General features: G+C 40.1%; 1 protein-coding gene across 3 annotated transcripts; it reads left to right on the top strand.

Annotated features, from left to right (window-relative positions):
* The first annotated feature begins 957 nt into the window (after positions 1-957).
* Positions 958-24,507, top strand: CASP2 (caspase 2). 3 transcript variants are annotated; one of them, XM_063128999.1, is made up of 11 exons: positions 958-1,053; positions 5,174-5,324; positions 6,863-7,030; positions 9,375-9,456; positions 14,016-14,110; positions 15,413-15,589; positions 18,099-18,227; positions 18,619-18,709; positions 22,694-22,843; positions 23,009-23,118; positions 23,852-24,507. In XM_063128999.1, exons 2-11 carry the CDS (start codon positions 5,175-5,177, stop codon positions 23,984-23,986), a joined length of 1,287 nt encoding a protein of 428 aa, XP_062985069.1. In that variant the 5' UTR covers positions 958-1,053; position 5,174; the 3' UTR covers positions 23,987-24,507. The 3 variants fall into 3 exon arrangements, with proteins under 3 accessions (XP_062985069.1, XP_062985067.1, XP_062985068.1); XM_063128997.1 differs by having other exon boundaries at positions 14,013-14,110; XM_063128998.1 differs by having other exon boundaries at positions 958-1,057; positions 14,013-14,110.
* The last annotated feature ends 2,183 nt before the right edge of the window (positions 24,508-26,690 follow it).

Below are 26,690 nucleotides of genomic sequence, written 5' to 3'. Positions count from 1 at the left end.
TTGTCGTCCGTGTGATGTCTCTGCTCTTAACTATTTTATCGAGATTTGTCATTGCTCTCCTCCCAGCCAGGAAATCGTCTTCTGATTTCCTGGCTGCGTGGCTCCTGCAGCTTTAACAGTTGTGATGAAGAGGGAATTTCACCAGGTGCTGCACGCAAACACATACCTGCTGAAATTCCCTTTTCTATGAAACTGTAATGTAAGCCTATGCGGCAGGGTTTTACTATTTTATTGTTTTACTCTGTACAGCACCATGTACACTGATGGTGCTATATAAATAAATAATAATAAATTATTATTATTATTATTATTATTATTATTTATTTATATAGCACCATCAATGTACATGGTGCTGTACAGAGTAAAACAGTAAATAGCAAGACCCTGCCGCATAGGCTTACAATCTAATAAAATCATAGTAAAACAATAAGGAGGGGAAGAGAATGCAAACAGGTACAGGGAAGGGTAAGCAATAATAACTGCTAAAGATACAGGAGCCCAGTCCTCCTTTTCACATGGTCACCCTAAGCGAAGCTGGAAATTAATTTTAGGTAAAGGAGTCAGTAACTGGGTAATATTTCCTCGTGGATGTAGGCCAAACCAGGCTGCTCTGTACGGGGTCATAGCTGCGGGAGCTGGCAGTAATCCCCGCGTGTAGAAAGGGCGGCGCGAACCAGCCCACCCAGCAGCGTCCGCGCCTCCTGCGACGAAGCGCGCATGCGCCAAAAAAGGACGGAATCTTTTCCTGAGGTCGTTTCGCGGCCAGCGGGCTTCGGGAGATGGGGAGGATGGGGGAGGAGTTTGATCTGCGTAAGGAAAGACCTTGCACGCACGCAGGCGCGCACGCCGCCGCCGCGCAGGCGCACAAGCCTCAATCGAGTCGAATTGCGACCACGTGACCGGGAATCGTCGCCTGCTTTTCTCCCCTCCCCCCAGTTTCGTAGGCTGTTGGCAAAAGGAAGAGAATTTTAGGCGGGAAAGAGTCTCGGCTGTCTCGCGCCCTCGGGGGCCTCCCGCCTCAGCTATAAGAAGCGCCTGACGCGGCGGACGCGAGTGAGTGAGTGGAGGTCTGCTCCGCGGTTCTCTGAGGCAGCGGGCCGGAGTGGGGCGAAGCAGGTCGTGCCCCGGGAGCTGGGCGGGCTTCTTTCCCGCCCCTCAGGGTGGCGGATGGAGAGAGCGTTAGAAGGGAGGGTGAACTGGGATCGCTGGATTTCCTGTCAGGCCGTTGCACGTTTTCTTGTGGCGGCATTGATGGCCCAGTTTCCCCCGGACATCGTCTCCTAATTGTCCTCTTAACGGCTCTCGACAACTGGTATCCCATTAAGACGGCAGAGTAATGCCTTGAATCATAGCTAACATTTATATAGTTCTTTTCCCCCAGCGTCCTTAGGCGCTATTTTATTGTTATCCGTATAACAGTCCGGTAAATTGAGTGTTCCTCCCCCCCTTCCATCTCGGTTGTAAATGGGGGGGAGGGGAAGAGAGAGCTGTGGTAAAATAAAATGCCGTATTTCTTCGATTCTAAGACGCCATCGATTGTAAGACGCTCACTAATTTCAGTACCACCAACAGAAAAAAGCTTTGATTCTAAAATAATAATCGCACCCGCGATTCTAAGATGCACCCCGTTTTTAGAGATGTTTATATGGGGGGAAAAGTGCATCTTAGAATCGAAGAAATACAGTAAAATGCCTCAGGAGGCAATACTTCCATGTTTTGAGTTCATGGTAAAGGCAATAAAAATGCAATAAATAATAATAATAATGTTCGAACAAGGGATATTCTGATTCAGTATCTTGAGGGGATGACAGCATACACCCAAGATTTATCTTAACCCTCATGTATTTTGCGTGTCAGGTTTAATCAAGTCAAATTAAAGGTTGTGTTTACAAATTGCAGTATAAAAAACACATCTATCCCAGCAGTTCCATGGATGTGAGTTGTGAGTTGATGGCTGCTTTTTGTAGTCTTGTGTGTAAAAAAAACAAAAAAACATTGGATTTCAGCAGGACCCATGTAGATTGCACTAGGTCTAACAGCTGGGCACCTATACCAGTTGTTACCTTACATCAGAAGCCCAGAAAGCCCAGTCTGGCTCTTGTATTCCTAGAAGGCTCTGCCCCCACTTGCTTTTAGAATGGGGGAGAAGTGCACAAAACCCCCAGTACTTATCAATGGAACCTTCTCAAACTGGGGAGAGGTAACGAGTGGGGTACCACAGGGCTCAGTCCTGGGCCCAGTGCTCTTCAACATTTTTGTTAATGATTTGGACAAGGAGGTGCAGGGAACGCTGATCAAATTTGCAGATGACACAAAATTGGGTGGGATAGCTAATACCCTGGAAGACAGAAACAAACTTCAAAGTGATCTTGATAGGCTGGAGTGCTGGGCTGAAAACAACGGAATGAAATTTAATAGGGGTAAATGCCAAGTTCTACATTTAGGAAATAGAAACCAAAGGCACAGTTACAAGATGGGGGATACTTGGCTCAGCAATACTACAAACGAGAAGGATCTTGGAATTGTTGTAGATCACAAGCTGAATATGAGCCAACAGTGCGACATGGCTGCAAAAAAGGCAAATGCTATTTTGGGCTGCATTAATAGAAGTATAGCTTCCAAATCACGGGAGGTACTGGTTCCTCTCTATTCGGCCCTGGTTAGGCCTCATCTAGAGTATTGCGTCCAGTTCTGGGCTCCACAATTCAAGAAGGACGCAGACAAGCTGGAGCGTGTTCAGAGGAGAGCAACCAGGATGATCAGGGGTCTGGAAACAAAGCCCTATGAAGAGAGACTGAAAGAACTAGGCATGTTTAGCCTGGAGAAGAGAAGATGGAGGGGAGATATGAGAGCACTCTTCAAATACTTAAAAGGTTGTCACACAGAGGAGGGCCAGGATCTCTTCTCGATCCTCCCAGAGTGCAGGATACGGAATAACGGGCTCAAGTTAAAGGAAGCCAGATTCCAGCTGGACATCAGGAAAAACTTCCTGACTGTTTGAGCAGTACGACAATGGAATCAGTTCCCTAGGGAGGTTGTGGGCTCTCCCACGCTAGTCGTTCAAGAGGCAGCTGGACAACCATCTGTCAGGGATGCTTTAGGGTGGATTCCTGCATTGAGCAGGGGGTTGGACTCGATGGCCTTGTAGGCCCCTTCCAACTCTGCTATTCTATGATTCTATGAATTGATGGTTGGGGTTTTGTGCGGCAGGGTCTCGCTATTTACTGTTTTACTCTGTACAGCACCATGTACTATATAAATAAATAATAATAATAGGTCAATTTGCCTTTCTTAAGGCTCAGTTACTGGCATATATGTGGATATATTTGGCTCTGCCCATTTTCCCTTCAGGCTTGTTCAGTATTGGAATGCAGCCCCAGAGAATATTCCCAAATGAAATTCAGCCCTCGGACTAAAAGAGGTTCTGCACCCCTTGACTTACATCACTTATAAATAGCTGTGAAGAAAGTTGCATTGAATTCAAGTAGGAGCTCCTTTTGAAAGTAAAGAAATGGCTCTAAAATATTCTTAACAAGCAAACCTTGCAAATGTTAGGGTGTTTGTTATAGAATCATTCTAATGGCTGTATAGAGTGTTGTAATTAAAGGAAGCTGCAAAATACATTTTCTTAAAATAGTTTGCTCTTCTGTAGGAGCATTTATCTTGAAAGGGGAAACGATATGCCTGCAGTTCTGCCCAATGTTCTGTGGTGTATTTTATACAACTATCTGAGAAGAGTCTCAAAACTGAAGGCATTGCATTGAAAACACTTATGAGCTGTTTGGGGTTGGTGCTAACACCAAAATACCAATACCCCAACATATATATTCTTTTTTGAGAGAGAAATGATTACCAGCTTCTCAACTGGCCACTGTAGTTGTGCTTTTTAAATCGGCTTATTCTGCAGACATTTTCAGGAAATAACATATCACAATGCCATAAAATGCCATTTCATTTCTATTTTGCCCAATAATCAAACCTTTCTGGGTGGTTCACAAAGAATAAAGCCCTAGAATACAATATAAAACACAATATAAAACCTTGAAAATATTAAAACAGAATGAAACCAGAGTAAAAACCAACAGCAGGAGAAGATATAAAAACACCCCCAAAAATATTTTAAAAGAAACTGAAGAATAAAAAGCCTGAGGGAAAAAACAAGTTCTTCTCCTGATGTCAAAAAGACTACAACATGAGCACCAGGTGAGCCTCTGGGAAGGGCATTCCACAACTGCGGTATCACCGCTGAAAAAGCCCACTTTTTATTTGTTATGGCACTTTAGTTACTAGCCTCAGCTTATTTGTCAGGAGTACCCAAAGGACAGCCTCTGAAGATGATCTTAGGAGGAGATAATACCAGCACTTTGAATTGGGCCGGGAAATGGTCTAGAACAGTGGTTCCCAATTGGTTGTCCGCATTCCCCAAGGGGTCCACGTAACCCACCCAGGGGCTCTGTGGCACCATTCACCTATTAGGACTGCATTTTAATAAAAGAAAATACGCCGTCTCCCAAACTCCATTTACTTTGACGGTGACATCATGTGTGAAAGCGCCTGCGTGATTTAGCTGCTAGATTCAGAGATTACTTCCCTGCACCTAATCCTGAAAACTTATGGATAAGGAATCCATTTGAATGTGGTGATGTACAGCTAACCACTCTATCTTCGGAAGAGCAAGATGCACTTGTTGACGTGACTTGTGATGGTTCACTGAAATCATTTTTCAAAGAATATTAACGATCAATTCTGAGAAAGTTTTTCCTGATTATAAGAAGTAAAGTGAAAAAGCTTTGAAATATCTAGTTCTCTTTCATTCCACATATCTTTGTGAACAAACATTTTTGACATTTTGTTATATGAAGAACAAGCATAGAAATTGGCTTGATGTTTATCCAGATTTGAGATTAAAAGTTGGAAACATTGAACCGGATGTGGAAGGGATTGTTCGGGACAAAAAGAGGCATGATTTCTCCCATCACATTTAGGTTTAGTAGCTGCTAGACATGTCATAATTTGTTCAATTGTAAACTAGTAATAGAAATAGTGATCTAAAATGTTGAAATGGTGCCTGTGCTTTGTTTGTTCTGTCTTTAAACAGCATGGAACATTGTGCAGGGTATGGGGAGTAATTGTGATTTTATGCACTGGGGTTTGCTTTCTTCTTTGCTTCTAGGATGCTGGGTGCATGTGGCATGCAGAAATGTCACCAAGATGCATTGAAAAAGAATCGTGTGTCTCTAGCAAAGCAGCTATTACTGAAGGAACTAATGGAACATCTTATAGAAAAGGATGTTATCACGGAAGCAATGATGGAAACAATACAGGTACACTTGGATTTGTCAAATGCTGGAATTATTATCCAAAACTATAATCTTTACATTATTGCTTATGCTTCTAAATGTTGCAAAATACTTCTGTGTGTCATATGGGCAGTAGCCTAAAGCAGCATATAGCTGCTTAACTAGATGAAAGCATAGTTTTGTAGGCTAATGAGCATCTTACATGTTCACCTGGGTCAAATAAGTGTTGCCTTCAAGTGGCCAAACATAAAAGCCTTTATAAGCTGGGATTTGAGACTAAGGCATACACTAGTAAAAAAGAGAAGTGGGTGATTCAGTTTTGTAGATATATTTGCAAGGCTGGTCTAAAGTGGAAGGGGTGGAAGGAAAATGAACAAAAGAGAGGAGTTTAGATAGTTAAAGATTAGAGTTCTTAATAGCCTGTGCCCACGTAACTAATCAAACAATACCTGTTCATTCAAGAATCCCTTTTGTCCCTTAAGTCTTAGTAGCTCTCAGATCTTAACTTTTTAAAGCAAGTGTCTTTGTCACAAAACACCATGCCTTTTAAATCATTGGAATGATATTGAAGTATTCCTATTCTATAATTTTCTTCTCTTCTCAACAGGGGACTTGCTGTGTTGTTGGATGATGCAGACTTAACCAATAAATCACTATAATGTAGAATGTTGATGAAGGGAATATTTTTTCTAGCCACCATGCTGTGAGGCAGACTGTTCTTGTAACAAATCAAATAGTTATTTCTCTCTCTCTTTTTTATTGAGGCAAAAAGTTATATGCAAAATTGATCATATACTGTAAGTGTATATTTAGGATGCCAACTTCTTTGTCCATGAATATATGTGTCTGCTTAAAACCATGAGGGTTTTGATTTTGCTGCTGCTGTTTTGGGTATTACATATCCTATCAAACTGAGTGGGTGTATCAAAATCTTCCCTCATATCAGAGGGATCTACCATTAGGAGAAGGGGGTGCTAGCAGTTTGAAAAGCAAGCAGAAATGTGCACAACAGGGCAGGTCACCTGAGTTTGCAAAAAGAAGCTCTGTAGATCTCTCCCAATCCAGAAATATGTGTTTCCAGGATTGCTTTTTGAACTGCTAGCTTTCTGTTGTGCAACAGACTGAGCAGGAGCGCAGTGGCAGTATTGCATATGGCCCAATATAAGTATGTAATAGTCCCTTTCCATTTTCCTGGGAGATATCTGTATAGGATTATGGTGCCTACAAGTTGCTTGATGAGAGATGAAGAATACATTATGAAAATATTGAATATGGCCTACATCAATGTTGTGCGAGTGGAAGTTTAGAGGGTCTCCTAACCCTTCAGAACAGATTGGGGGGCTAGAAGGGAGAGGGGGAAACGGTTCTACCAGAAGTTTCCGTTCCACTAGCAAACATTATCCTATATGTTAATATTTGCCAGATTCCATTGTTGCAGATCATGTTCAGATAGTATAGTGAAGGCGAGGACAATGCCCATCAAGGCTTTGTAGAACAGATTTTGTGTTACTTATTTGATTCAATATTATTTGATTTTTGCTTGTTTTTCTACATGGGTTCAGGCCAAGGCTGGGAGTTTTAGCCAAAACATAGAATTCCTGAATCTGCTCCCTAAGAGGGGTCCCAAAGCCTTCTCAGCTTTTTGTGAAGCTTTACGAGAAACCAAACAGCAGCACTTGGAGGAAATGCTCCTGAACACCATCCCCAGCAATGGAGATATGATTACAAGGGTAAGAAAAAATCAAATACACATTAGAGGAGGAACACATAATGGGTTTAGTAATCTCATACTGTACCATATCAGAATGCATGTAACATACTGAGCTTTTTTGGACCACAACATCTTCAGTTCCATACGTGTGGAACGCTAACATCTTTCACTACAAGATGTTAACTTTACAAGTGTAGGGAGGCTTGTACTTAGGGATGTTTTCCAATGAGCAATCCCACAAGAGCATGTCCCGAGGTTGGTATTATCCCATTAGGACTATACCATACATGTCCTGATTTTTTAAAATTGCTTTTAGGCCACTTTTCTCAAATAAAGCGAAACACTAATTGGGAATTCTAATGAAACAGGGAGGATGATAAGATCATAGGTGACAAAGCTCCAGCTCAGTCCTTCCAATCAAACCAATAAATCTAGCCGTAGATTTAAATAATTGATTTAAGTATTTCCATTTCAAGCTCATCATTAGAAAGTGGAAGGAGGACAAACAAAGCAAGGATGGCATTAAATTCTCCAGTGGGAATCGACACCAGATTTACCCAGTCTAGTTGTGGCAGTATTGACTCAAGAATCATGGGTGTCTGCAGGATTTTTTCTGGCTGGGGTGGGGAGTCAAAGCTGCAGTGCATAGCTGCATAATATGTGCCGCTACCACTCGGCTGTGCACTTTTCTTCTGTGTGTGCGTTTTGAAGCCTACACAAACTAGTAGAGCATCCTAGGAATTGAAGTGCACTAATGCAGAAAAGTGTTTATTCAAGAAGAATCATGAACTTGATCAATGGTTTATTTGGAATGAAGGATAAAAAACAACAACTTAGGTACAAGAGCAAAACAAACAAATGCACACCTGTCTTGAGACTAATGAATTACGGCATTACTGCCAATATTATAACATTGACAGTGGCTTTTGTGCTACCCACCTTAATATTTTGATGTTTTTAAAGGGAACTGCCAATATATATTTTTTCTTGACAAAATTGGATGAAAATTGCTATGATACCCTTTCTGAGGAGATCAAGCTTGCCAAATTTCAGATAAATAGGGGCAAGGATTTTTGTGCAAGAGCAGCCTTTTCATTTGAGGGTATCCCGAAAAGGATCCGCTTATCCCCCTATGTTCCTTGTGGACCGTTCTAAATACAGGCATTGAGATGGCCCTGATTAAGCAAAGCTACAACACTTCAGAAGAATAAGGGCAACAGAGTTTATGAAAAGCCCCCCCCCCCCAACTTGGGAGGAAGGGTTGAGTGGTTTGCTTCCCCCAAGGTTTTGGGGAGCCATTTGTTTGATAATAGCACACATCATAGATGTATCTGTAGCAAAGAAACCTGCAAAGTTTCAGAAGGCTAGGTGGAAGAGTGAGGGAGTTAAGATGATTGAAAACCGGTTTAATGCTTTTTTTCATAGTGAAGCCTAGTAGCAGAAGAAAGTCCATCTCACCATCCCGTCCTTGCCCTCCCCAAAAGCATAGTCATTGGAGATCCCCTGGTAAAATGTGCCATGTGATTAGAAGGTGGGCCTGTCAGTTACTCATCCCCACTCCTTCCCACCACTTCAACATTTAGAGCAGGAGTGGGAAACATGTGGCCCTTCTTGGTTTATTACTTCCATCAGCCCTAGCTAGTAGAGCCAGTGGTGAGGAATTGTGGGAGTTGTAGGACAAAACATCTAGAGGGTCACAAGTTGCCCATCTCTTGTTTAGAAAAGCAAAAAATACTAATTTTGGTGACGTACTGTCCGTCTTTCTAAAGGAAGATTACAAATGAAGCCTCCTGCAGGGTCCAACTTTGGTTCTGATCACTGGAGAAAATCCTGCTTCCTTTTAAGTAAGCACCAGAAACAGTGCTAAGGTGCCCAATTCAGCTTGGTCTGAATCAAATGCCCATCCCTACTCTGGCTTACAATAACAATAAACTAGTAAAATACAGATCAAAACCAAGATATAAAACACAGCATAACATTTCAGCAGTTGCTGGTTTATTGTTGGATTATTTTGTTGCTTTTAATATTTTAATTATTTTATGGATTTTATTCTGCAAGCTGACTCGGGAGGGCTTCTGCCCTGAAAAGTGCCCCAGAAATATTTTAAATAAATAATAAAATGACAGCTAAACTTGCAAATGTGAGCTCATACGTGTTAGACCTTTTCTGTTCATTCTGCTCTTGACTTGCTCTATTGTAGACTACATGGAAGGGTTAGTCCATGCACGCGCACAGAAATAGTGGGATCAATCTTCTTTCCTTTCCCTTTCATCTTGTTATGTTTTATGTCTCTTAGTGCTGCTTAAAACTACCTATAAGAGTTCTTGATTGATGGTTTCATGGTTTTGTGCGATCTCTTTCAGCTGAGTCATGACTATGAGGAAAGTCTGCCATTTTCTGTCCGTGAATCAGGAATCTCTCAAAAAAGGCCACGTTGGAATCATGGTATGTTTGCTGTGGAATTGGACTGGAATTGCAGTGGTTAAGAACTTCTACAACTTCCTAGAAATGCACCCAGCCTGACACAAAATTAACATGAAAAAGAAAAATGTGTCTATTTTCCTGTTTTGCCTGTGGTTTTAAAAAGGTCAAACATTTTTGCTCAGGCTACTAGAAATAGAGTCTATTTATGTTCAGACAGGAGCAAATCCGAAAAAATTAGCCCCAAAGGGCAATTTTTTTTTAATGTGAGAGGGCTTTTATAATCCAAACTATATTCTTTCCTCTTTCTCTAGCAACCACATGGTGATGCTTTCTCATATTTTTTTGAGAATATTTATATATTCTTTCCTCCTATAGACCCTTCAAGTATTAATAAATAAATGCACTATAGGATAGCTTTTGAACCTGTCGGAATGTATCTACTGATCCTGTATTTGCTTGAAACATACCTTCAATTTTGTATGTTTTAAGTATTAATACACCTCTTGTGGTTTTCCACACCATCTTTTCATTTCTAAACATTGTAGGGTCTGAAATGAGAGAGAATATAGGTACGTATTACAATTCATAAACACATGCCATATTTTGCTTATGCAAGTTGTCCCCACCATATCCAAATTCTGCCCACATAAGCAAATAAAATGCAAGTCAGAAGACCACCATGATTGGCTATTAGCAATATCCATGATCACAAAGGCTTTTTCACAGTCTCTACAAGATGTGAAATCAAAGAAATTTCTGCCAACCATTAACCATGTCTTCCATGATACATTTGCTTGTGCACGTGTGTGCCCAGGGACAACCAGGGTAGTTGTATAACCCAAGGGGGAATGACTGAACTAGCTCTTTAAATGTGGAAGGAAAGTTTTGGCCTAACATATGTAAATCCGTTTTGAGCAAAAAGAAATGTAATGAATCAGATTTGAAATCAGAGATAATATAAGAAGTGCCATGCTGGATCAGACCAGGGGTCCGTCTAGTCCAGCACTCTGTTCACACAGCAGCCAAGCAGCCATTGGCCAGGGAACAACAAGGCAGGAGGACATGGTGCAACAGCACCCTCCCACCCATGTTCCCTATCCACATTCTCCATTCCATGCATAATTTTGTACACCTCTGTCATGTCTCCCCTCAGCCTCCTTTTTTCCAAGCTAAACAATCCCAGTTGATGTAACCTTCCCTCATACGGGAGATGCTCCAGACCCTTAATCATTTTAGTTGCCCTTTTCTGCACTTTTTCCAGCTCTATAATATCCTTTTTAAGGTGTGGTGACCAGAACTGTATACAGTATTCTAAGTGTGGTCGCACCATAGATTTGTATAAGGGCAGTATGATACTGGCCATTTTATTCTCTGTTCCTTTTCTTATAATGCCTAACATGGAGTTCTCCTTCTTTACAGCAGCTGCACACTGGGTGGACATTTTCATCAAGCTGTCCACCACAAGATCTCTTTCTTGTTTGGTCAGATCCCATTAGGTTATACTTGAAGTTGAGTTTTTTTGCCCCAATGTGCATCACCTTACACTTGCTTACATTGAACTGCATCTGCCATTTGAACGCCCACTCTTCCAGCTAGGAGAGATCACTTTGGAACTCTTCACAATCCCTTTGTGTTTTAACAACTTTAAATAATTTGGTGTCGTTGGCAAACTTGGCCACTTCACTGCTCACTCCTAATTCCAGATCATTTATGAACAAGTTGAAAAGAATTGGTCCCAATACCGATCCCTGTGGGACCCCACTATTTACTTCCCTCCATCGGGAGAATTGACCATTTATTCCTACTCTCTGTTTTCTGTTCTCTAACCAGTTACTGATCCATAAGAGGACCTCTCCTGTTATTCCATGACTGCTAAGTTTGTTCAGGAGTCTTTGGTGGGGGACTTTATCAAAAGCCTTTTGGAAGTCCAAGTAAACAATGTCCACCAGATCACCCCTGTCTACATGTTTATTGACACTCAAAGAATTCTAGTAGATTAGTGAGACAAGGCTTGTCTTTGCGGAAGCCATGTTGATTCTTCTTCAGCAGGACCTGCCCTTCTATATGCTTACTAATTTTGTCTTTCATAATGCTTTCAACCAGTTTACCTGGAACAGATGTCAAGCAAACTGGCCTGTAATTTCCTGGATCCCTTTTTGAAAATTGGTGGTTTCATTGGCCATCTTCCAGTCCTCTGGTACAGAGACTGAGCTTAGAGACATCTTGCATATTTTTGTGAGGATGTCTGCAATTTCATATAGGCAGCTGATGACCTATTGTTCAGACCCAGCCCATCAACAATATTATCAGGCCCCGTGCAGTCTTCTAAACGTTAATGAAAGTTTGCCTGCAATTTCATTTATAAGGTAACTGTTTTCGAAATGTGTGCAACAGAGATTCCCACTTGAATGTTCTATCTTTCTATGGGTTTTATATGTAATACCCCAACTATAGCTATTTGGAAAAGAAATGGGAGACTGTGGTGACTATGTGGAGAGGGGGTTCTTGTTGTGTTTTCCTCTTGTGGTATTGATATCTCAAAACATATTCTATAAAAGTCCTTTGCCAATTTGCTTTGAGGGGAGGGTTTAATTTTTTTATCTGAAGAATAGGAGATAAATTTATAAATAAATAAATAAATAAATAAATAAAAGTTTAAATGCTTGGGAGATGCACATCTCCATATTAGAAATCCTTACAAGAGTTGGACTGCGTCGCAAATTACATTTGCAGCCCCCAGACTACTGTCTGAAGCATAGTAGCTCCAGAAAATACAGAAATTTGCTATCCCTGTAAAAAATGGCAGCTTCATTGCAGGAGTAATACGAAACTGTTACAAAACCTAACCTAGTTTTTATATCCCAAGTTTTATGGCCAAGGCTTATGGATTTTGTCGCATCCTGCTGATCTTTTAAATTGCAGACTGTTCTATTATTAACTAGTAACCAAGTAAATTATTCAGAGGATGTTTTTGCTGTTTATGTTAGCAATAGCTCTAACACAGAAATAATCACAAAATTATAATTGGCTTTCATATGTAGCTTGTTTCCTGATGTGATGTGTATATTTTCAATCGTAGTTCAGTTTGTTTTTCATATACCACAGAAAATGGAAGAATCTGACGCAGTCAAAAGAATTTAAGAGTTTCACGTGTCTACACTATATCTGAATTGTAATTATCTAATACTCTAGATTGTCTTAAATAGTTATTAGAAATACATTTCATAAGATTTCCCCCCAAATTTTCATGGAAGTGCAAATTTCCCCTTTGATAAACCCTTGGGGCATGGTGGGGGAAAATCCCCACCCTCCACATTTCTCCAGATTTTTTCCATGCCTTTTCATTTGTACGGCAAGATGAATGATTACACAGAAACTTTTATAGTTAGATTTGATCTTCATCTATAATAATTCATCAGTTGCTTAGGGAGAGTAATAGGCAGAGAAATGTTCCTCATCACTCAATATATGTTATTGTATGGAAAAATTGGAGTAAGTGTGGGAATAATGCAAAATCCAAATTTGGTTTGTGATAGCATGGGAGACTGCCAGACTCTCCAGATTTTACTGGTATCCTCAACTCTTTATCACTTTTCCACAGTCCTGAAAAGTACTTCCTCTCTGAAGCTGCTTTTTGCATTTAAAGGGATGCTTCTACTGGTACCAGTGGAGGCGGTGTCCCTTGAAATGCAAACTTCCCCTTTAACCCATGCAGTGTTGAGGCTGTCCAGGCTCCCCCACAAATGCTAATTATGTAACTAAAATGCACATTAATTTAGTCAATTATCACCATGTCTTATTTGGCCCTGAAATTCTGCACAGTTTATTAGAAGAGCTTGGACTTAAATGCTAAATATTACTGAGTGTCATGGAAAAAAGGGGTGGGGAATTTCTGATCTGTGGCCCAAATTTGACTCGCCAGTTTGGGCCATCTGGCCTGTGGGCCTCAAATGAGGCCCCTCCCCAAAGTCCCATCCTCTACAGAGGAGAGGCAAAAGGAATCCCTGCTGCTACCTCAGTGATTGGGGATAATAGTGGGGATTTCTGTGTGGTGTTCATCCTCCCTGGCCAGGGAAGGCTGCATGCAGTGAAGTCAGGGCCCTGGGTGAGATAGCAGGTGGAATAAGGCATAATGATAGCAGGGGTGTGTGCTCCAGCCCGCTGATGTCATTCATCCAGTGGGGGCTGAGTTGGTGGGGGTTATCTGGGCCCCTAACCCAAAAATAGTTTCCCAACCCTATGCTAAAACAAGCCATAAGAAACTGACAGTACAAACAAGTCATTTTGGAACAAATTCATTTTGATCTTTATAATCATACTTGTATTACTTAACTGTTACTATGGAAAGTGCAAATGTTAGCACATGCAACTTGGCTAAAATGAGTTTTCAGCAAGGTAAACACAAATCATGCATGTGCCATAGCTCTAGGCTTCAAAATTCTTGTAATACATTCAATAGAGACAAATGATTTTGAATAAGAAATCCACATGCTTCTATTTCTGAATATCTCCAAATTTTATAGTTACACAGGAGCTGTGTATTTGCTGCTAAGCTGTTTGCATATTTGTGTCTTCAGCAGAGCCAATGGAGCATTCCTTGGATAAAGGAGATGGGCCCCACTATCCTCAGGTGAAGCCATGCACCCCAGATTTCTATCATGCTCATGAGCATCTGGTGAGTAACCTGAAAGGTGGGAACTAAGTTTCTCATTCTCCTAAACAAACATGGGATGCTTTTGTAGGTGGTCTGCAAAAAGATAATTTCATACATGGTCTCCATTCAGGAGAAGATTTTTTTTCTTTCACAATCAATTGTAAAAGCATGAGCAGCCATATAATTTTCAAAACACAGACTAAACAATGGAGGAGGTGGTTTAATCAGTCTGTTCTGATGCATCCTTCTTTTCTTAGACAACTGTACTTCCTTCTCAAAACCACATGTATTCTCTGTTCAGATTGTTATGATAGTATATGCACTTAGAGACTCCCAAGTTCTTAAATTGTGATACCAACTGTTAAATTTTTGTATAAGTTCATAAGAAGAGCCATGCTGGATCAGGCCAAGAGTCCATCTAATCCAGCATTCTGTTCACACAGTGGCCAACCAGCTGCCCACAGGAAACCCAGAAGCAGGACATGAGTTCAACAGCACCCTCACGCCCATGTTTCCCGGCATCTAGTGCATATAGGCTTACTGCCTCGGATACAGGAGGTAGCATATAATAGCCTTCAGGATTAGCAGCCATGGATAGCTTTATCATTCATGAATTTGTCCAAATCCCTTTTAAAGCCATCCAGATTGGTGGCCATCACTACATATTGTTGAAGCGAGTGGCATAGTTTAACTATGCACTGTGTGAAGATGTATTTCGTTTCATCTGTCCTGAATCTCCCGCCAATCCGCTACTAGAATCCCTGATTCTAGTATTATGAGAGAGGGAGAAAAATGTCTCCACACTATGTATAATTTTGTACACCTCTATCATGTCTGCCCTTACTTGCCTTTTTTCTAAGCTAAACAATCCCAGTTGTTGTAGCCTTTCCTCATAGGAGTGTTGCTACAGCCCTTTAGTCATTTTAGTTGCCTTTTTTTGCACTTTGTTAAGGTATTGCTATTCTCACTGGTGCCTCTACCAAGCTAGGAAATTATTTCCAATTCTTAGTCAACAGAGTAGAAACCTTTGGAATTGACATCCAATTTCTAAATGGCAGTCCTGTACATAGATAGAAAGAAATGTGAAATACTTTAAGCATTGACATGTGCCTTGAATTTTACCAGTCTGTGTATAACATCTCTTTACTCAGATTGCTTTTCTTCTTAGTGTATACAGTGTCTGTGACCTCTGCATTTGTTTGTGTAGAATTGCCTAGGTGCATCAACATTCTGGCTGTGATGCGTTTTTAAACGTTATTGTGATGTTACTGTTTAACATATGTATCTGGAAACTGGATACAACAGGTTATCTCTATTTCACAGGCATACAGGTTGCAATCACGTCCACGGGGCCTGGCACTTATACTTAGCAATGTGCATTTCAGCAGTGAGACAGATCTGGAGTTGCGTTCTGGTGGAAATGTGGACTATGCTGCCCTAGAAGCGCTATTCAAACACCTTGGGTACCAAGTACTTTTGCAACATGACAAGACTGCACAGGTGAGCCTGGAGAATGAAGCAAGTATGACAAATGTCTGCATCGTATGAGTGTTCAAGAATTTGTTTGCTAGAATTGGCTACTTGCAATGAATTGGGTAACTGGCATCATTACTAACGTGGAAAAGGTTCTATTGGGGCAAATATTTTATATGTACTAAGGGTTACATTGCCATATAGAATTTTTATCACTGTCTAGCTATCATATTTGTGGTTATTTTTATGGAGTACTTTATTTTTAATTTGTTCATCCTCACAATTCTATCCGCTAATTCTTTATTTCAACATATGTGCAATAGAAGTCTACAGAAAATAACACCCATTCTTTCGTTAGTGATAAAGGTTTGCAGAACTTTAATGAAATTAAAATGGTTAATAAACCATTATAAACCAGTGGTTAATAAACATTGGTTACCCAATTTCTCAGTAAAATTCCATTAAAATTCTGCAAACCTTTATCACTAACAAGTTGCAGATTTAAAATAGAAGTCAAGAGATTAGTCTGACACTGCTCCCGGGAGGCAAAAAAAGAAAGAGGCAAAATTTGCCCATTTCCCACCAAAATTCAGCGGTGTTGTAAGCTAAATTTAGTCCCTTTTGTAGTCGGTGGCTACAGAGTATCATGGGTCTATTGAACATTTTCCTTTTCAAAATGGCTCTCTGTGAGTTTTCCATTATTTCAGTTCTTTGTCTCATTTTTATGATCCGTTCAGAGTATTTTGCAATGAAGATTTTTGCTATAGAAATTAAGAAAAACATGCCTCTTCCTGTAATTTTGAACCAGTTTTATTAAAGTATCTTAATATTACTGTAATTAATATAGAACTTCTACCTCAGATGCCTTTTGTAATCTGAAGAATTTATTTTGAAAATATTTCAATATATGGGCAAGACAGATGTATGAAAGGGGTGAGGGGTTATTTTAGGTGATTACATCTCCAAAGCCTTCAACTTTCAAACTTTTTGTTGGATTTTTTCACCTCACTGCTTAAATTGTGAATTTTCATTCCTACCTGATGTATCACATCATTTTCTAATTGTATAATGTGAATTACCTTGCCTTATTACTACTTTCCTGCAGCAACGTACATATTTCTGGCAACATATACTTGTTCTTAAATTATCCAAACTGGTTTCTGATATATTACTATTGCTCAGACCAAGAGTGTGCTGTTGTAAAGCTCTCAGCAGTGGTGCACAGTTTGAATTAGGGAGCTTAAGAAGGGGCATTGGGGGAAATTAATTTTATTTAAAATAGTTTATAACCCACCTTTTGGTCAAGATTCTCAAAAGTGAAGTATCAATAGCACAATTTTAAGACAGCGTGGAATGGTGTGAAACTATAAAAAAAAATCTTTTCCTGGCTACAACAGTAGGAGAGGTGAGGTAACATAGCCCTCCATCAGCTCTGCAGGCACTAATTGCCATTTGGCTTCTCCGCTCTCAGAATTGTCTCCACTTGAGCATTAAACATTTATGTAAGAATTACAAAGAATTAATGTCTGAATTTGCTTGGTTTCCTCTTCCCTCCCCATACTTTTATTTTTACTTTAGAAAAATGTCTATTGGATTGTAAACCTGAGAGCGAAAACTGTTTTTTAATCTTCGAAGAGTGCTAGAATATGCTCAGTGACATATAAACGATAATAAAAAAAATTACAATATACAACAGAGAAAAGGGATAAACTATAAAATCAAAGATTTGGCACTAAAATTACAAATAACCATAAAAAGCTTCCTTTAAAATAGTCCTAATTATCAGCTTAAAATAAGCAAATATCTAGACTTGGTTTGTATGATCACGGAGGGGAAATAAACTACAGTAGCTTATTTCACCTATCTGTGTGTGCTGGAGTTGGGGCGGGGGGGGGGGAGGATTCACGTAATTACTCCCTGGCAGTACAAATTGTCATGTTGTGCGAACCTGGCAAGGGTGACTTGTTACTGTGGTTAACAAGGCACGCTGAGCCCACGGCCTGTTGTAGGGAGAGCATGTCCGGGGAGAGGAAATAAGCTACTGTGTGTTATTTCCCCTCTGATTGTGTAAACCCAGCCATAATGTGGCAGAGAGCTGGTTTCAGAGCTTAAGGACCACCAGTGTTCAGTAGGGGTTGCCAAAAGACTCAGTGCCAGATCTTAAGGAGAATATATAAGGAATCACTGCATCTTAGACTAACCTGACACTTAGTTGAAACATGTCCTTGTCACGTTTTATGCTGTCTGTCTACTTGGGATTGAGCAGCATATGGAATCTTAATTCTCAGTATTTGGGACTGAGCAGCATATGGAATCTTAAAATCCTCTAGAAACTGAATGGGCCCATGCATATCCTGTTCTGTTGATTCATAAATCCTCCACCTTTTGGAAGTTATTTTGCTGTTCTGAGGCTACATCTAGCTTTTGATTAAACTGGCGATTGGTACATGGGTTTATTCTGTTAATTGTGCATTTTCCAATTCATTGGTACGTGCAGCTCCAGGGATTGCTGATCTTAGTTATCTCTTTTTCTCAGGAAATGCAGGAAGAATTGGAAAAATTTTCAAAGCTTCCAACTCACAGAGATGTAGATTCCTGCATTGTGTCTCTTCTCTCACATGGCGTAGAGGGTGGGGTCTATGGAGTGGATGGCATGCTACTTCAGGTAACTTACCATACGTAGATTCCCTTTGTGTAGGAGTATTGTTTGTAGAGATGATGAAATTGGCAACCAACTACTGGTGGATAAGTTATGATGAGGCTCTAGCCTGAAGTAGAAATGGTGGTATTTGGAGAAGTTGGAAAATAACTGGCAGGAATATATAGAAAAAGTGGGGTAGAGTGGATATTGATATGATGATGAGAATGTTGTGCTTGGTTGCCTGTTCATTAAAAAACATTCTGTGCTGCTCCTCAATATAAATATTCCCAGGGTGACTTGCACAGTAAGAAATAAAATCTGACAACATAGTCATAAAATTAAAAAGCATAAATGATGGATAAAAACGATTTAGCTATTTGCTTTAACAAATGCTTACTATTTGCCTCATTCACAGTTGCAGGAGATTTTCAGGCTCTTTGATAATGCAAACTGCCCTAGTCTTCAGAATAAGCCCAAAATGTTCTTCATTCAAGCATGCCGTGGAGGTGAGTGATACAGGGAGGGTGGGGGTGGGTTACCTGTGTTTCACAAACATTCCCTCTTCTGCACAGCTTGCGCTCAACTCTCCTCTTTGCTCCTCTCAGGTATAAGCGGAACCCACATTCACCTCCCTGCCTTGCTGTTGCCACTACCTCTCTCTGTAAGTGCTTCTCACTCTGCATGGCATGTGGTCAGCAAATCGCAGACCCTGCAGTACCATGGAAAAGGAGAAGGGTTGCTTTGAAATAATTCCCATGTCTTGCATGAGTGGTGTGGGGCAGTTAGCCACACTAATCACAGTTCAGCGTGGAGATTTTTTTTTATCTGTATGCTGGAACTTCATCTCAATTGCTCTTTTTCTCTTTAGTCTAGACTGTGGCATTTGCTTTTCTTTGGTGGATCTTGGGGGAATGAATAAAACAGCACCTTGAGAGTCAGTAACCCATCTTTTATAAAGCAGAAGCACAATTTCCTTTGAAGGGAAATTTAGCTGAAACAGTTGGCCATTTGACGTTCTTTCCAAATGTTCTTGGATTAAGAACACTGTGTAAAATATAGGAAATAGGACATTAAAACCTTTGCTTCCTCACAGTTTTTAGTGACAGAATCCTTCATGAAAGAAACTAAATCCAGTGATAGGAATGATGGAAGAAGAATATTGGGAAACGCATAAGGAGCATTTGCTGGGAAGATTACCTGCCAATATATGCTGTGTTTCAAGAGACCGTAACTGGCGTGGAAGATGGTGGAAGATTCCTAAAACAGCTTATATCCCTTCAGCTTTTCAGATCATGCTAGAATGTGAGCCTACAGGAAATGTGTCAATTCCCAAATAAAAATACAAGCACAGAAATTTTATCAGAAGTGACCCAGAAATGCTATTCCAATTGATTTGTGGAATCCAGAAGTGGGATTTAGTCTTTATAAGTTAATAGTAACATCTCTAGGTCTGCCCAAGAAATCTGATTTCTCAGAAGAAAACAACTCCTTAACGACTTTCCTGATAAGGAAGCCTAAGTTCTAGTCAGATTCAGTTTTGAGGTCTTTAGTGGTGTTGGCAACATTTTTCAACTTTATCTAGAAATTGAGTAAGCGTGACTGGACGAACCAAATCAAATAGAGAGCTTTTTCAACCTCTTCTGTGTGTATTTGTTGCATGCTGAGATTTTTTCTTTATTGTTTCTTTATTAAATTTATATCCCACCTTTTCACCAAAAATGGTGCCAAGGCTAACAATACAATAACAAAATCTTAATAAACCTAAAATAAAAATAAATAAATCGCAAGACTAATACCCTACAAAATTAATGTTTGAAAGTCAGTATGAAAGTTTGGTGCTATTACTTTCACAGCTTTTGCCCAATTTGGGCCCTGGAGAATTCAAAACAACTGGAAGAGAATCTCAGTGTATTGAAATTATTTGTGGGAGCATAATGGGGAAAAATGCATACTAGACAACACAAAATGTGCATAATATATGTAGAAAAGAAAACTTATTTTTCAGGTTTTATGTAAGTAAAAAAAGCTCCAAGAGCCCTAAGACCTGGTCTCCCAACAGCATCTTATACTCCAATTTTTTCTCTATTTAGCCTATTGGAAATTATGCAGCTATCTGGCAAAGCACTGAAGTCACACTCAGACTGATGTCACACTTTTACTTGGATCCAAGGCACTGCCTTTCCTTATTTTCCAAAGCCTCAAATGACTTTCCCATTGACTATAATGGAAAAATCAACAAATACCAATAATGTTTATTTTATTCTTAGTTTTTCAGCGGATTTGCACGGAATTTGCGGGCATAGTAGGGGATGAAGGGCATTATTCAATGGTGTCATTCCACAAACTCAAATAGCACTGCTGAATCTTTGCATTGCACAAGTGGTTGCCCATTACACTTGTGCAACCATTTGTGCAAACAGTTGCATAATCGGTTGTAGAAGAGGAATGCACAACGGGTTGCGTAAGACTTATGCAATATTGCTTGCGCAACCACACTTGCACAAACATAATTTTAGTTGGATTCTTCTCTTGCACATAGTTCAAAACCTAGATTCCATTTATGCAACATCATTTGCGCTTCAGGCAATTGGATACTGTCGAAAGCCTCTTGGATTTCATCGAAATGCATCTACAGGTTAGGGAGTCATGAAAAAAACTATATTATTTGGTGCAAGGCTTTGTGTTACCCAGATGATGGTAAGCACCTTGTCTTCTAAATCATTGCTCTTCAACTAGTGGGTAGAGCCCACTACTGGATCACAGCCTGACCTAAAGTGGGTTGCTATGCCACTACTACTGCCATACAAATATATGGTAAAAAATCAAGTAGTGGGCCCCCAAATTCTCCTTTGGGCTAAAGGAGCATGTTGGCTTTGAAAGGGGTGAAGACTACTGTTCTAAGTGCCAATGAGAGCCAACAGGTGAAGGAGCATATTTAAGGGAGCATATAATAGTAGCCCTTTTTCTGCACAGGTATAGAGCAGAGCTGCATGCGTTGATGACTTGTGATCTGAAAGACACACACACACAAAGCACATACAACTATTATAACTGTTATTTTTTCTTTGATTTTTTGTGGGGGTGGTTGATGTTTTCAAAAGTACCGTGCAATCCCAGAGGGATGGTTGTTTATGAAGCCCTGTAATTTTCATACAAATTTAATATCTGCAACTTGTATCCAAGATTTTTTTTACCATTCCTTTTTATAGAGCACGTTCAAACTCTTTTAGGGTACATTGCACAGTGTCAGGAGTGTGGTCATTTTAGATGGGCAGTAGCTGATAAAACTTTCCCCAAAGGTGTGTTAATGGATTAAAAAGCTATTCAAACCCAAACAGAATGAAACATGTTCATTGGTTCCAAACATATTTTTCACTGGACTCTTCTTTTAGAGCAATGTTCCCCAACATAGTGTCCTCTAACTTTCTTGGGCTATAACTCCCACTACCCAAAGGCAGAATTAGCCAAGTTGGCTGGTGGTAATGGGGGGTTGTAGCCCAACACACCTGGGAGAGCATCAGGTTGGTGTAAGCTGCTCTAGAGAATGTCAACTTTCAGGTCTGCGGCAGCAATAGAAATGTTGTGGTTTCTGAATGTTGTCTTTTGTCTTTTTCACATGTTTTCAATGCTTTCCACTTATGCACTCCAATATGTATTGTGTGTTTGTGTGATCTGTCGGTAAATATCTGGCAAGTAATGATTGGAACTCGGGATGTCATAATGCTCAAATTATGAGCAAAGTAAGATCTATTTTAGTAAAACAGCCATAATTATTATCTTGGTTAATACTTGCTTAGCACAAATAACTGCTTTTACGATCCTAGCTACACTCTGACTGTTAAGCATTCTGAAGGCTTCCTTGGAAATGGAGAAAGGGAGAGAGGTTCTTACAGCTGCTGGCTGCCTTTTGCTATCTTTTAGGGATCAGATACAATAAGCATAGAGAAAGACAGACCAGCATCCCAACTGGTATTCTATTTTTGAATGAATGAATGACCATTCTTAATATGGTGTTTATTCTTCCATCTTTTTATCTTTCCGTCTTTTATTTTTCATTATTCCAGAATCTGTTTAGATGTTGAGGGTTATAACATAAATGTTGTAAGTAAATAAATAAAACCCTACAATCCCCTCCAGCTTTCTCTACCTGTTTCTAGGGAGCCTTCAGAGTGGCATACCATGCTACTTTTGACATGTACTTAGTATGTACGTATAGTATGTACTTAGACTGTCAATCTCAAGTGTACCAGTGACAATGAGCAGCACCAGTGTGCTTTGATCAGTTAAATACTGTGAAGATGGCTAAGTGGCTACTAAGACTGTTCTGGGGAAAATTGTTCTGTGTTGCTAAATGTGTGGAGTGTTCAAGGAAGGTGTGGGTAACGTCCAGTAATAATGACTACCAGTTGAATAGCAAATGATGATTAGCATAAAAAGGTGCTTGACAAAGCTGTATACGATTCATTTTCTACCATTTCGTTCCTTATTAGATGAGACGGACCGCGGAGTGGACCAAATAGACGGGAATGAGCGTGCTGACTCCCCGGGTTATGAAGAAAGCGATGCCAACAAGAAGGAGAATCCCAAGCTGCGACTTCCCACTTGCTCTGATATGATCTGTGGATATGCCTGTCTGAAAGGTATCTTGGATAATAACATCAATGTCTTTCTGTAATGTTGTTTGCGAACTTCCAAAGGTTGTTACAGCTTTTGAACTGAGCTGCAATTTTCCACCTTGGTGGAACATCTTGCATCTGTCCTACTCTTCCTACTTTGGATTGGCTTTTTAAAAAATTTGTTTATAGGCACAGCTGCTATGAGGAATACTAAACGTGGATCCTGGTACATAGAGGCTCTCACTTCTGTGTTTGCTGAAGACTCCAGAAATATGCATGTGGCTGACATGCTTGTGAAGGTGAGCTGGCTTGCTTTGCTTTAGTCCTTGCTTCTATCTAACTTCTAGATGGTTTTGCATTCTGAGATATCAGAACTGATACCATTTATTGCTTTACTTTTTGTTGGACCTCCTGTGGCATGTACTTGAGGGAAATAGCCAATAAAATGAAACACTAGTATCCTGTTCCCTCAAATGATTTGGGGGGAAATTGTCCAGCAGAACTGGCACTACGTATAATTTATCTAACTCAGGTAGGAAATTGTTCCAGCCCTTGGGGGCTGGATTGCCTCCTAGAGCATCCCCTGGAGGCTGGATGACATTGGGTCAGGCATTCCCCAAACCCTGCCTCCGAACACCACCACTCTTGTCTCCCCATGCATGGAGAAAGGAGCAGCCTTTCCCTTCTCAGAAATAGTCTTTCTCTATGGAAATCCCACTCTTATCTCTGATTACTGATCAGAAATAGGAGCCAGGTTTCCCTTCTCAGCACTGGAGAAAGGCAGCATTTCTCTAGCACTGAGTATTGGGTGGAGTGTGAGGTATGGGTGGGGCAAGGGACAGAGGCTAGAAGCCAGGGTGGGGAAACTCCCGCAAGCTGGAGGTTCTTCATCCCTGCACTAACAAGATACCTTCAGGACAGGAGCAAACAAATGTCCTGTCTTAATCTACACGAAGACTAAAATTTTCAGAAAATGTGTTGGAAGAAAACATAAATGCCTTCTTTCCTCTTTTGCCATCTTCTCTGTTTTAGGTGAACAGATTGATCAAGCACCGAGAAGGCCACGCCCCTGGCACAGAGTTCCACCGCTGCAAGGAGATGTCAGAGTATTGTAGCACTCTCTGCCGAGCCCTTTACCTATTCCCAGGCATTTCCCCTGGGAATTGACCCTGCCATCCTTTCTTTAAGTGGGCTACTTCCTTTGTAGGCAAACTCCATAGAACACTCTGAAGTTGCCATAAATTTACCTCCCTGTAGAGGTCCAGGGCTTCCCTTTCCTCATAACATTTGCGGAGGGCATAAAAGCAGCCAGTTTCTGAAATGTTGAATGATGAGTTATTGCATATGCTCTTGTTTCTGCATTTTTCTGATTTTATTGGGAATTTTATGTTTTATCTGAAACATCCTGACCTGTGGAAAGACAGCATAGAAATGTTTTAAAGTTGATCATGTCTAGTGAGGATAGCTTTCTTATTCCCTGTACAAATATCACTAATATCACTCTTTCAGACAGAATTTGGCAACTTTCCACAACCCAGTTCAGGATTTAGATTTTAGTTTTCTGTTCATGTGCCAAAACCTGAGAGTGATGGAAAGCACCTTAATGATTAATTTGTGTGTATTTATAAGAAACAGGAATGTGTAAAAATAATTCATAGTGCTTTTATATATAAAAAAATGAAAACAAAGGTTTGCTTTTTTTTTTTTTAAAAAAAGATAGTTTTATACATTGAATGTGTTATGCTTGGTTGCCCAGACAGTTGAAAAATGGTTAGTTGAGCTGAAAAGAGACCCTTACCCTAAAAAATTAAGAATGTGCATACTAATAAAGCCAGTTTGGAATAGTTGGATTAATGCTAAAGTTGTTTTATATCCTTCAGCAATCCCCTCTGCTACAGATACACTTTTTTAAAAAAACAAAGGTTATATCTGTTTGCTGTTTACCATATATTATCTTGAAAAAGTTGATAAAAGTTGACTTCTTCCTCCTATAAAAGAGTGAGTGTTGTAGGAGCAGTTTTCTGCTCCAATGCTTGTCATAGTAAAATACAAACCTGGATTGTATATGCTATTCATTAGAATTGCTCCTTGTGAGCAGAGGCTTGGCTGTACGTTTTTTTCAGTAAGCTATTTGGATGCCATACATACAGCTTCTTAGAGCCGAACTAGACATGGGAGGCGTTTGGATGATCATATCTCGTTTTAATAAGCCAAGATATTAATCAGTCTTGTGCCCCTGCAGGTAGCTACTTTGTTCCTCCCTTTATGTGGCATAGTATCAGTTAACTATTGTTTCCTCTTTCATCCAGACTTGAATGAAACATGGTTTGAAGTTGGCTTCGTATCCTGGCTTGTTCCAAAATCATTAGCCATGTCTTTATAATTTGGACAAAACGGGAAACTACAGTTACCTGAAAACTTCCTGTTTTGATTGCCAGCTTGTGTAATGGGTGGAGCAAAGCACCATACTTCCCCAAAAGTATTTGTCTAGGCCAACAGGAGGTAGGAGGAGGAGAGTATCATTTGTCAGAATCTGTCTATGCATTCTTCTCGCCGCCACTGTAACTGGTCCCTTTTGTGTGACCAGTCATTAAAAGAGCTACCTTGGGAAACAAAGAGGGCACGACATCAAGAACAGTCAGTTTGATTTATATGTATGGTTGTAAACTGTAGCGCTGCTACAGTTTGAACACCCAGTAGCTGCAGGTGCTTAGACAACTGGACTGGCAGTTGGCATTTGGATTTGCTGCAGAGGCCAGGCTAAAGGTGTTTTTTTTTTTTGTATCTGGTTCCTAAGCTTTGCCGATATCTTTGCACTCTTGTATATACTTTTCTTTTTACTTCGTTTTAATATTTTGGGTTTTCTGCCCCCTAATAATCCTGCAACCAAGGACTGTATACTTAAATTAGCATTGTTAGATTGAACTAGTTTCCCTTTCATCTTAATTAGCCATTAAGATTTCCCTTTCCCCAAGACTTTGAAAAGTATTTTTTTATAGGATTTTTTTATAGGAATATTTAAAAAGCAAATACAATTAGTAAGAAAAGAAAACGAGGCAGAGTAATCTAGGGACAGGCCAGAAAGTTGAGGCATCACTGTTCTTTGCATTGTCCAAAGAATACGAAGGTCCTTTTCTCCCTGCCTAAAGCTGAAAATGGTGCAGTTGGACTGTGTTCCACACCTGTTCGGGAGTAAGAGCCATTTCAGGGCCAATTGGCAGCTCAGGATGATAACTCAAGGGTTCTTTCCTCTGTGTAAAAATAAAAATAATGGGAGCCTTCCTCACCCATTGGTGCTTGATAACTGTAAATGCAGCTGTCTCCCCCTACCTTGTAAAGGAGAGGGCAGGTCTTTATCACTGCCACTTTTTATAATAAACTTTTGTATATAGACTGCCTCCATGTGCCAAAATAAAAGGTGATCTTATTTTCTAAGGCATTGTCTCTTCTTTCATTGTGGGTCTTGGACTCTTCCTCTAGAACTGCAGTGCAACTTCTTTGCAGAAACGAGCCTCCTAAGGCTATTGCCAAAGGACACTGGTACAATAGGAAATGATTTGTGCTAAGACATGATGCTTCATGTGGAATGTTCCCTTGTTGGGCAACAACCTAGTGTGACCAGACGTCTTTTAAAAAACTAAAAACTGCCATGGTTGTGTGAATTTACCACTGGGAGGTGTGGTACCCATCAACATGGTTGTATGGTGTGAAGTGTTCTTTCCACCATGTTGCTATCCTTCCCATAGAGTGTTTTGGATTTGGAGGTTGCTTATTAGCTTTTCAGAGAATACAGCCAGACAAAATAGTTAATGTTAAGCTCGGGGTTAGAGGAGAAAAGCTTTCAGAAATATGTCAAGCAAATCCTTGTTCC

The sequence above is a fragment of the Elgaria multicarinata genome, chromosome 6 (genome assembly GCF_023053635.1).
Source record: "Elgaria multicarinata webbii isolate HBS135686 ecotype San Diego chromosome 6, rElgMul1.1.pri, whole genome shotgun sequence".
Taxonomy (NCBI): Eukaryota; Metazoa; Chordata; class Lepidosauria; order Squamata; family Anguidae; genus Elgaria; species Elgaria multicarinata.
The sequence above is the reverse complement of the archived record's forward strand: the minus strand, read 5'-3'. Positions and strand labels throughout refer to the sequence as shown.